Source organism: Salmo salar, chromosome 18, assembly GCF_965601325.2.
Source record: "Salmo salar chromosome 18, fSalSal1, whole genome shotgun sequence".
Lineage (NCBI taxonomy): Eukaryota > Metazoa > Chordata > Actinopteri > Salmoniformes > Salmonidae > Salmo > Salmo salar.
The window spans coordinates 94494082-94505904 of record NC_138308.1 but is presented as its reverse complement, the minus strand read 5'-3'; the positions used below and the strand labels follow the sequence as shown (position 1 = coordinate 94505904).

The 11823-nt window shown below is 40.0% G+C and overlaps 1 protein-coding gene across 1 annotated transcript; it reads right to left on the bottom strand.

The window, feature by feature from the left end:
- Positions 1 to 538: 538 nt before the first annotated feature.
- On the bottom strand, positions 539 to 11261 carry LOC145861801 (uncharacterized). Its single transcript, XM_082965344.1, has 3 exons — positions 11026 to 11261; positions 3286 to 3723; positions 539 to 2073 (listed from the first exon to the last, which is right to left on the bottom strand). Exons 1-3 carry the CDS (start codon positions 11189 to 11191, stop codon positions 1526 to 1528), a joined length of 1152 nt encoding a protein of 383 aa, XP_082821470.1. The 5' UTR covers positions 11192 to 11261; the 3' UTR covers positions 539 to 1525.
- Positions 11262 to 11823: the final 562 nt, after the last annotated feature.

The window sequence follows — 11823 nt, the reverse complement described above, 5'->3', positions numbered from 1 at the left end:
ATGTGTTGATGTGATGTAGCTAGTTTGTTAGCTAAGCTAGCCACTGTAGCTAGTCAGTAACTCCTCCAGTATGTGTTGATGTGATGTAGCTAGTTCGTTAGCTAGGCTAGCCACTGTAGCTAGTCAGTAACTCCTCCAGTATGTGTTGATGTGATGTAGCTAGTTCGTTAGCTAAGCTAGCCACTGTAGCTAGTCAGTAACTCCTCCAGTATGTGTTGACATCATTTCACAGGATTTATTTTTAAACAAAAGCTGTAGAGATCAGTAATAAATACCACTTCTGTAGCCAAATATCATATTCATCTCTTTGGGGGGGGGGGGGGTTAAGCATTACATGACCTGGTATAATGGTGCGTTGATCAGTTATACAGTTAATACGTTATTTTTGTGTTTTGATGAGATGTTGGCTTGTAATGCAGAGTTGACTTGTAAATACACTGCACTTCCTTATGTAGTGGTCCTACACCCCCATCTAGTGGTCGCTTGGTGCTATTACTGCACTGGTACTGTAAGTTGAGCAATAGTTCAGAACGAGGAAGCAGGTCAACACAAGTTTAATTAGGGAAATGTTAAATATTTACATTTTAGTCATTTAGCAGACACTCTTATCCAGCGCGACTTACAGTAGTGAATGCATGCATTTGTTTTTGTACTGGCCCCCGTGGGAATCGAACCCACAACCCTGGCGTTGCACACACCATGCTGGCGTTGCAAACACCATGCTCTACCAACTGAGCCACAGGGAAGGCCGTTATGCATTTGCCACATCCATTTAAAAAAAAAACAACTTTATAATGAATTATACACGGAGTTGACAAAACATTAAGAACACCTTCCTAATATTGAGTTGAATCCCTTTATGCCCTCAGAACAGCCTCAATTCGTCTGGACATGGACTCTACAAGGTGCTGAAAGCTTTCCACAGGGATGCTGGCCCATGTTGACTCTAATGCTTCCCACAGTTGTGGCAAGTTGGCTGGATGTCCTTTGGTATACTCAGTGTAGACTACACACAAATACAGCCTTCACCTTGTAGAGTCCATTCTTACATAAAAAAAATAGTATTTATCCCTTAAACTATTTTCACCAGGATGAGCGACAAACAATGTTGTAATGTGTCTGAGATATGTTGTATTGTAAATAAATGATTCTAATTCAAAAAATAAAAATACGAAAATGCTAAGATTGTTTTACTCCATTGTTTGTAAGCAATGTAATTACGAACACACTTTATGCTATAGCCTCAAAACATGGTAAAACTATCCCATTCTGACTGAAGCTTTTCCCACAGTCACCATAGCGAAAGGGTTTCTCTCCCATTTGAGTCAGTTGTGCGTGGTTAAGGTCTCCCCGCGATTGAAGCTCTTCCCACAGCAACCATAACTAAATGATTTCTCTCCTGTGTGAGTCATTATATGAATAGTTAGGTTATTTTGGAAGCAGGAAGCTTTTCCACTCTGTCCTTGTTTTCTTTCTTCTACCCGTTTTCATCCTTCCTTTCCTTTGTGGACTGAATCTACATGCCTCAGCAGATGAGTCTTACGAGTGAATCTTTTCTCACAGACTGAGCAGTGTGAGTCAGTTTATGAGCAGTTAGGTTGGGTTTGGCACGGAAGCTTTTCCCACAGTCACCACAACTAAAAGGTTTCTCACCTGTGTGAATCAGTTTATGAACAGTAAGGGATCCCTCCCTTTTTTGATTATCTGGAGGGTCACAGGGAATGTAGAGACCCTTAATGTGGGTCACAGTGGCAAAAGATTTCAGATCCACTGGTTTGGAGTCACTCTCTCCGTTCTCCACAGTCCGGGTTTGGGGAAGAGTCAAGGACCAAAGTGGGTCCTCCAGATCACATTCACTTTTCACACAGGAAGGAGTGAATATGGAGTCTTTGGTATCAAAGAGCCCTTGAAGCTGCTCTTCCTCCTGACTGGTCCTGACTTCCTCCTGTTCCTCTTTAATCTGTGTGGGCTCTGGGTCCTCCTGCCCCAGACTGGGGCTCCACTCCTGCTCACAGTGCTGCTGCTCAGGGGGAACTTCCTCTTCAGAGAGAGAAAGAGAGAACTGCAGGGAGTCTGGAGGGAAGGAGAGGAAGAACAGATGTTATTTATATACTACAGAATTAAATAGAACACTTGAATCACAAATGTGAATTATATATATTTTTTAATTGAAAACGTCTTTTTTGGCATTGATCCAAAATAACAACAGTAGCTAAAATAATGTGCAATACAGATAAAAAATAGTTTCACTGCTCCCAAACTTGATATTTTAATAAAGCTTGTACACGTCCTAATAATTTGAGAGATTTCTCAGAAAACTAGATGTTTTGATCACCGTATGCTTACTTCTATTATGACCTCACGGTGTTTAAGATGAGCAGAGTCAGGGGTCTACAGGACTGAAGCCGTACTCTGCCTACTGCCATCATCAATATAATATTGAATTACTAGTGTGAACGTAAACGTACTCACAGTCTCTAATGAAATGCATTGGAGTCAGAAAGGCTGTGCTATATAAGCTATTTCAATCATCTTTTCCTGACAGATAACTTTTTAATTATGCCCGGTGAATCTTAGCTATATTATAAACTGTTCTTTAAAAACTAAGTAGAACCGTAGCTAGCTAGGTATTACCGTAAATTTCGGACTATAAGCCGCAACTTTTTTCCCACGCTTTGAACCTCGCGGCTTAAACAATGACGCAGCTAATATATGGACTTTTCCCACTTTCAATTTTTTTTTCTCTCTAAAAAAATAACACATTCTGTGACGTGCTCAGTTTTTTGGCGGCATGAAGCTTTCATTAGACCAATGAAATTGCCTAACGGGTTAAGGTCAAACAACTTTTTTGTTTACTGTTTAGATTAAATCGAGCGCTGTCAAACTTCCCATCATTCTGATTACGGTAGTCATTTTGTCACCCTCATCATGGCAAAGACACGGAGAAATGCATATGATGCAGCTTTCAAGTTGAAGGCGATTGACCTGGCTGTTGGAAAAGGAAATAGAGCTGCTGCACGGGAGCTTGGTCTTAATGAGTCGATGATAAGACGTTGGAAACAGCAGCGTGAGGAATTGACTCGGTGCAAAAAGACAACTAAAGCCGTGTGTCGTTAAAGCCTGTGTAAAGTTAATTTTTTTCAATGTACCGGTAGGCACCTGCGGCTTATAGACATGTGCGGCTTATTTATATTCAAAATAATATATATTTTTTAATTCAGTGGGTGCGGCTTATATTCAGGTGCGCTTAATAGTCCGGAAATTACGGTACATCTACGTACAAACCTATTCTACGTAGTTTTATCTCTGGTGTCCTCCGCAGCAGTCTCCGTAGCAGATCATTCTCTTCCTGGTACTCTGCTACAGTTTCCTCAACCGCACCAAGAATCTCCACAGCAGCAGATTCCGTTAAACATTCATTTAACAACACACGAAACAACTGTAGTTTAGACGTTTTCAGTGGACTGAGAGTTGGGTGTTCAGCTAGTATGGCTTCTTGATGTGGGTCCATCTGATCACATTCACTTTTCACACAGGAAGGAGTGAATGTGGAGTCTTTGGTATCAAAGAACCCTTGAAGCTGCTCTTCCTGCTGACTGGTCCTGACTTCCTCTTGTTCCTCTTTCATCTTTCTGGTCTCTGGGTCCTTCTGTCCCAGAATGGGGCTCCACTCCTGCTGCTCAGGGGGAACCTCCTCTTCAGAGACAGAGAACTGCAGGGAGTCTGGAGGGAAGGAGAGGAATAGCAGAGGTTTACACTCCCCTATGTATTTATTTAGACAGTGAAACTAACATTTACAAATGTGGCTCTATACTCCAGAATTTGGGATTTGAGATCAAATGTTTATATGAGGTGACAATACAGAATGTCACCTTTTATTTTAGGGAATTTTCATAAGATCTGTTTTACCATTTAGAAATCAAAGCACTTTATGTATCTAGTCCCCCAATGTGAAGAAGTCAAAAGCGTTTGGATAAATTAACTTAGTGTATTACAGTAGTCAGAAGTGTAGTATTTGATCCCACATTCCTTACACACATTAAGCTTGTGAAACCACATACTTGTTGAATACATTAGCAGGGGTGGGTATAACTTGGGGAACGTTCCAACAGGAATCTGTTCTCAAAACTACGTAAATAACAAGGATGTCAACAAACAATGCATACAACGTAGCCTGATCAATTCACCACCTAGCTAACTAGCTGCCGAATAGGCATCAACTCACCACCTAGCTAACTAGCTGCCGAATAGGCATCAACTCACCACCTAGCTAACTAGCTGCCGAATAGGCATCAACTCACCACCCAGCTAACTAGCTGCCGAATAGGCATCAACTCACCACCAAGCTAACTAGCTGCCGAATAGGCATCAACTCACCACCTAGCTAACTGGCTGCCGAATAGGCATCAACTCACCACCTAGCTAACTAGCTGCCGAATATGCATCAACTCACCACCTAGCTAACTAGCTGCCGAATAGGCATCAACTCACCACCTAGCTAACTAGCTGCCGAACAGGCATCAACTCACCACCTAGCTAACTAGCTGCCGAATAGGCATCAACTCACCACCTAGCTAACTAGCTGCCGAACAGGCATCAACTCACCACCTAGCTAACTAGCTGCCGAACAGGCATCAACTCACCACCTAGCTAACTAGCTGCCGAACAGGCATCAACTCACCACCTAGCTAACTAGCTGCCGAATAGGCATCAACTCACCACCTAGCTAACTAGCTGCCGAATAGACATCAACTCACCACGTTGCTTATTCTTTTTATTCTTTTTTCCTCTTAGAGTTTAACCATTTATGTTCTTTAATACAGGGCCGACATACAAGTTCCTTACTTTTTTCCCCTTCTACTTGCCTCTTCCATTTTTGTGGTAATGCTGCAATTAATTGGTTGTAATTTTGGGTAGAGCAGACATTTCAATATGTCTGTGTTAGCTGCATGTGTGACATAACTCCACCAGTCCTATTTATAATATCATTCACTAAAATTATACCTGTTCTAAACATTTCTTTGAAAAATACATTTTTTTTTATCAGTTAGTATATTTGAATTTAACCACAATATTTGTTGTATTATTTGTTCTGTCTTTTCAGGTGGATTAAACTGAAATTGAAACCAACCTTCTAAGGCTTGTTTAAAAAATAAAGATATTTTGGAGATTAATTTCTTTTCAAACAACCGAAAGTGGGCAGGTGTAATCTGAATAAAGGGGAAAAAGACCATTCTTGAACATAGGATGAGACATTCCTACCAATTTACTAGAGAACCAGTTTGGATTTAAGTATAACTTTTGTATGACTGATGCCTTGAGTGAGAGGTCTAATGCTTTAATATTTAATAATTTCTGCCCTCCGAATTCATATATTCGTTATATAAATAGGCCCTTTTAATTTTGTCTGGCTTGCCGTTCCAAATGAAAATGAATATTTTTTGTTCATATAATTTAAAAACATGTCACTAGGTGTAGGCAAAACCATAAGCAAATAGGTAAACTGTGATATGACTAAAGAGTTAATCAGGGTGATTTTTCCACATATAGATAGGTATTTTCCTTTCCATCGTAGCAAGATCTTATCTATTTTTGCTAACTTTCTATAAAAATGTATTGGAGTGAGATCATTTCTTTCTTTTGGGATTTGTATACCAAGTATGTCCACATCTCCGTCAGACCATTTAATTGGTAAACTACATGGTAATGTATAATTAGCATTTTTTTAGTGATCCAATATAATATAGTACACTTATCATAATTTGGTTTTAATCTAGAGAGGATAGCAAAAGTATCTAGATCCTTTATGAGGCTGTAGATGGATTCTAATTGTGATTTTAAAAGAAAACATGAATCATCAGCGTACAATGACAGCTTCGTTTTTAAGCCACGGATTTCTAATCCCTTAATAGTATTGTTTGATCTAATCTTAACAGCTAACATTTCGATGGCAATAATAAATAAATATGCCGACAGTGGACAACCTTGTTTTACTCCTCTAGATAGTTTAAAACTTTCTGAGATGTAGCCATTATTTACTATTTTACACCTAGGGTTACTATACATAACTTTAACCCATTTTATAAGAGATTCCCCAAAATTGAAATATTCTAGGCATTTATATATTAACTCCAGTCGTACTTTATCAAAAGCCTTTTCAAAATCAGCTATGAAAACCAGGCCTGGTGTCCCCGATATTTCATAGTGTTCTATTGCTTCCATTACTTGTCGTATATTATCTCCATTGTATCGTCCATGTAAAAAAACCTGTCTGATTAGGATGAATAATATCTGACAAAACTTTTTTAATTCTATGCGCCAAGCATTTTGCTAGTTTTTTTGCATCACAACACTGAAGTGTAAGAGGTCTCCAATTTTTTTAATGGACTGGATCTTTATATATACCACTTGGATCCTGTTTCAGTAATAATGAAATCAGACCTTCTTGTTGCGTGTCTGATAATCTACCGTTTATATAGGAGTGGTTAAAACATGGTCCTCTGATTATATCAAAAAAAGTTTTGTATACTTCCACTGGTATGCCATCCAGCCCTGGAGTTTTCCCAGCCTTAAAGGCCCCAATTGCATCAAGAAGTTCCTCCTCTGTAATTTGGCCTTCACATGAGTCTTTCTGTACAGATGTTCATTTTACATTACTATTAGGAAAAAAACCATCGCATCCCGAGCCAGGGAGGCTGGTGTTGCCCCGGGTTGTGGGCGACCCGGGGGGCTGCCGTTGAGTGGAGATGTAGCACCCGTAGCGCCGGAAAGGCGCGCAAAGACATGATGTCGTTAGGGAGAGAGGAGCGCTACTTGTACTTCCTCTTTCAAAATATAATTTGGTGAATCATGCGTGACTCCATTTGTAACAAGTTTTAATACATTGTTTTTGGAAGCGTTTCTATATTGAAGTTTGAAAGATAATTTGGTGCATTTTTTCCCCATATTCCATCCAGTTCGCTTTATTTTTATAATATATAACACTGGATCTTTCTTGAATAAGTTCCTCCATTTATTTTTATTTTTCCTCTAACTTATTCTGTGCCTCTATGGAACCGTTTTTATTGCTATCTAACTGTACCGTTAGTCCTTCAATTTCCTTTGTTAATATGGACTCTTATGATCTAAATTGCTTTTGTTTTATAGATGAGTACTGAATTGCATGGCCTCTAAAGGCACATTTAAAAGTGTCCCATACAACAAGTGGATCTGCTGTACCTATGTTATGTCTGAAAAAGTCAGTTATAAATTCTTCTGTCCTAGTTCTAAACAGTTTATCATCTAGTAAGCTTTGGTTAAATTTCCAATACCCTCGCCCACGTGGAAATTCTGTAAGAGTAATATATATGCCAATTATGTGATGATCCGACCGCATTCTGTCCCCTAGCAACACTTTTTAAACTTTTTGTGCCAGAGAGAATGGCATAAGAAAGTAGTCAAGACGACTAGCTTGATTAAGCCTCCACCATGTATATCTCACTTGGTCAGGGTATTTAAGTCTCCATATATCCACTAATTCCAATATATCCATGACATTCATGATTTACTTAAGTGCCTGAGGGTGATAGTTTGTAGTGTGATTTCCTTTCCGGTCCATAGAGGTATTTAAGACCGTATTCAAATCTCCCACCATAATAATAGAGTGTAGTGTTGCTTGTAGAGTTGATCAATTCTTATATATATTTTCAAAGAAGCTTGGATCATCATTATTCGGACCGTATAGGTTAATAAGCCATATCTGTTTATTGTCCAATAACATATTTTAAATAATCCATCTACCTTGATAATCTGTTTGGACAATTTGCACATTTGGATCAAAATTACTGTTAATTAAAACCATCAACCCTTTTGAATTTCTTTGCCCATGGGAGAAATATATTTTGCCCCCCCAGTTCTTTTCCCACAAAACTTCCTCTAAAATTGTTGAATGGGTTTCCTGTAAACAATAGATATTATATTCCTTCTCTTTTAACCAGGTACATTTTAGTCAGGTCAGATCTTCAAAGACTCAGCATCTGCAAAAGGTTCGTACGGTTTGTTCAGAGAACGTTCTGCCCAACATTAACAAAGAAGTTCATTTTATCTTCTCTCTCCGTTTACGCACACACCTCCACACATACAGTAGGTGAATAGTATCTCTCCCCTGACTTCCCACCACTGTTAATCACTATCCAGCGCTGCCTGTTCCTTTCTCCCGAGATTAGGAGAACCTTGAAGGCTACTCCCGGTCTCTTCACCCACACACATGTCCACAGTTCCCTTAGGCCCACTAATCACACACACACATTTCTCTCCCTTCCGGGTCTCTACTAGACCTTATGGGACTAACGTTCAGTACTTTAATTATTCATTATCCATGCTACATAACTACTAATTAATAATGGATTATTGATTCATTTACCTTTATTAGATCATTCTCTTATCAACACGGTGAGTGAAAAACTCAACAAAATTGCTCACTCCCTACCTGGTATCTTACTCTGCCACTATACAATTTTGTATGCGTTGTTTACGAAGTTTTTGGAACAGATTCCTGTTGGAACGTTCCACAAATTATACCCACCCCATTTGCAGTTTGTTTTGGCTGTGTTGTGGGTTTTGCCCAATAGGAAGTGAATGGTGAATAATGTATTGTGTAACTTTGGAGTCCCTTTTATTGTAAATACAATAGAATCTGTTTCTGGATAATTATGAATGAATCTTCAATGACGACAAGTGAGAAAGTTAAAAGAATGATCATCACATGAACAAGGCTGGCTATGCTTTCCACCCCGGTCAACAGCACTGCACCCCCCACAGCAACTTGCCCAAGCCTCCCCCATTTATCCTTCACCCAAATAGCTGATGTTCTGAAAGAGTTGCAAAATCTGGACCCTTACAAATCAGCTGGGCTAGACAATCTGGACCCTCTCTTTCTAAAATTATCCGCCACAATTGTTGCAACCCCTAATACCAGTCTGTTCAACCTCTCTTTCGTATCGCCGGAGATTCCTAAAGATTGGAAAGCTGCTGCGTTCATCTAGACCCAAACTGTTACAGACCTATATCTATCCTAACCTGCCTTTCTAAGGTCTTCGAAAGCCAAGTTAATAAACAGATCACCGACCATTTTGAATCCCACCGTACCTTCTCCGCTATGCAATCTGGTTTCCGAGCTGGTCATGGGAGCAAATCAGCCACGCTCAAGGTCCTAAACGATATCATAACCGCCATCGATAAGAGACAATACTGTGCAGCTGTATTCATAGACCTGGCCAAGGCTTTCGACTCTGTCAATCACCATATTCTTATTGGCAGACTCAACAGCCTTGGTTTCTCAAACAACTGCCTGGCCTGGTTCATCAACTACTTCTCTGACAGAAATCGGAGGGCCTGTTGTCCGGATCTCTGGCAGTCTCTATGGGGTGCCACAGGGTTCAATTCTTGGGCCGACTCTTTTCTATGTATACATCAATGATGTCGCTCTTGATGCTGGTGATTCCCTAATCCACCTCTATGCAGACGACACCATTCTGTATACTTCTGGCACTTCTATGGACACTGTGTTAACTAACCTCCAGACGAGCTTCAATGCGATACAACTCTCCTTCCGTGGCCTCCAACTGCTCTTAAATGCATGCTCTTCAATCGATCGCTGCCAGCACCTGCCCGCCCGTCCTGCATCACTACTCTGGACGGTTCTGACTTAGAATATGTGGACAATTACAAATACCTAGGTGTCTGGTTTGACTGTAAACTCTCCTTCCAGACTCACATTAAGCATCTCCAATCCAAAATTAAATCTAGAATCGGCTTCCTATATCGCAACAAAGCATGCTTCACTCATGCTGCCAAACATACCCTCGTAAAACTGACTATCCTGCCGATCCTTGACTTCGGCGATGTCATTTACAAAATAGCATCCAACACTCTACTCAGCAAACTGGATGCAGTCTATCACAGTGCCATCCATTTTGTCACCAAAGCCCCATATATTACCCACCACTGCGACCTGTACGTTCTCGTTGGCTGGCCCTCGCTTCATATTCGTCGCCAAACCCACTGGCTCCAGGTCATCTATAAGTCTTTGCTAGATAGCCCCGCCTTATCTCAGCTCACTGGTAACCATAGCAGCACCCACACATAGCACGCGCTCCAGTAGGTACATTTCACTGGTCATCCCCAAAGCCAATTCCTCATTTGGCCGCCTTTCCTTCCAGTTCTCTGCTGCCAATGACTGGAACGAATTGCAAAACATTTTTTTATGAATGTTTTTTTTAATAAAAAATTAATAAAATTTGCTGGAGACAGATATTTCCCTCACTAACTTTAAGCATCAGCTGTCAGAGCAGCTCACAGATCACTGTACATAGCCCATCTGTAAATAGCCCATCCTACTACCTCATCCCCATATTGTTATTTTTTTTCTCCTTTGCACCCCAGTATCTCTACTAGCACATTCATCTTCTGCACATCTATCACTCCAGTGTTTATTGCTAAATTGTAATTGTAATCTTACTGCATTTGCACACACTGTATATAGATGTATTTTTCTATTGTGTTATTGACTGTAAGTTTGTTCATTCCATGTGTAACTCTGTGTTGTTGCTTGTGTCCCACTGCTTTGCACTATCTTGGCCAGGTCAAAGTTGTAAATGAGAACGTATTCTCAACTGGCCTACCTGGTTAAATAAAGGTGAAATAAAAAAAAAAATAAACATCCATCCCAAAATGCTGACCTCCCCAATGTATGATCTTCATTATTCACGATTTATTCGTGATTATCCGTAATCATAGTAGCAGCCACATTAATGTAGTAGTGTTCAGAAACATTTATATTCTTATTTACATTTTTTTTTAATTACTCCAAAAGTACAATAAGTTACACTTGAAATGTGTGTAATTTCCCAGACGCTCTTATCTGCAGCAATTACAGGATACATCAGGGTTAAGTGCTTTGCTCAAGTGCACATGGACCGATTTTTAACCTAATGTGGAAATAGTGAAGGGGTCTGAATACTTTCCGAATGCACTGTACATACGTACCTGTTCTACATAGTTGAACCTCTGATGTGATCTCCAGCAGTCTCCGTAGCCGATCATTCTCCTCCTGGTATTTCACTACCGTTTTCTCAACTTCCCCGAAAATCTCCACAGCAGCCGAAGTTAAGCGCTCATTTAAAAACACATGAAACGACTGTTGTTTCGACATTTTAAGTTGACTGGTAGCTAGTTAGCTATTCAGCTGCTAGCTTCTTCCACGAGGAAAGAACGATGTTCACAAGAAAGAAAAGTCCACTCGCAAGCTCACTTCCGCCTGTATCAGCGGGTGGCAAGACAATACCACAGCGCCTCTATGTGGATGGAGAGTTAACTACAAGGTACAGACCATTTTTTAAATGAAACCTTTATTTAACTTGGCAAGTCAATTAAGAACTAATTATTATTTACAACGACGGCATCCTGAGGAACAGTGGGTTAATTGGCTTGTTCAGAATGACAGATTTTTATCTTGTCAGCTCTGGGATTTGATCCAGCAACCTTTTGATTACTGGCCCAACATTCTAACCACGAGGCTACTTGCCACCCAAGACTAGCAGTGATAATAGAAATAGATAACTACATGTGGGGAAAACGTTATAATATGTTATATAACTTATTGTATGAACTGAATTGAAAGACAACTCATTGTAACACAGGCAACTCCTGAAAGCTGCAACGGCTTGGGACTTCATTCTATAGCTGGAGGACTCCTGATATCTCCAGGAGTGAGAAGTATCATTTTTTTGTTGTCTTTACTGTTGTGGTATAGTACTCTCTTTTTGCTAACTAGGGCCATCTACT

What these genes read in the sequence shown, in the direction of transcription:
- LOC145861801 (XM_082965344.1), bottom strand. Translation starts at nt 11,191, where the DNA reads ATGTCGAAACAACAGTCGTTTCATGTGTTTTTAAATGAGCGCTTAACT. An exon ending in GGTTCAACTATGTAGAACAG is followed by an intron (nt 3,724 to 11,025) that starts GTACGTATGTAC and finishes CCTTCCCTCCAG; the next exon opens with ACTCCCTGCAGTTCTCTGTC. An exon ending in GATAAAACTACGTAGAATAG is followed by an intron (nt 2,074 to 3,285) that starts GTTTGTACGTAG and finishes CCTTCCCTCCAG; the next exon opens with ACTCCCTGCAGTTCTCTCTT.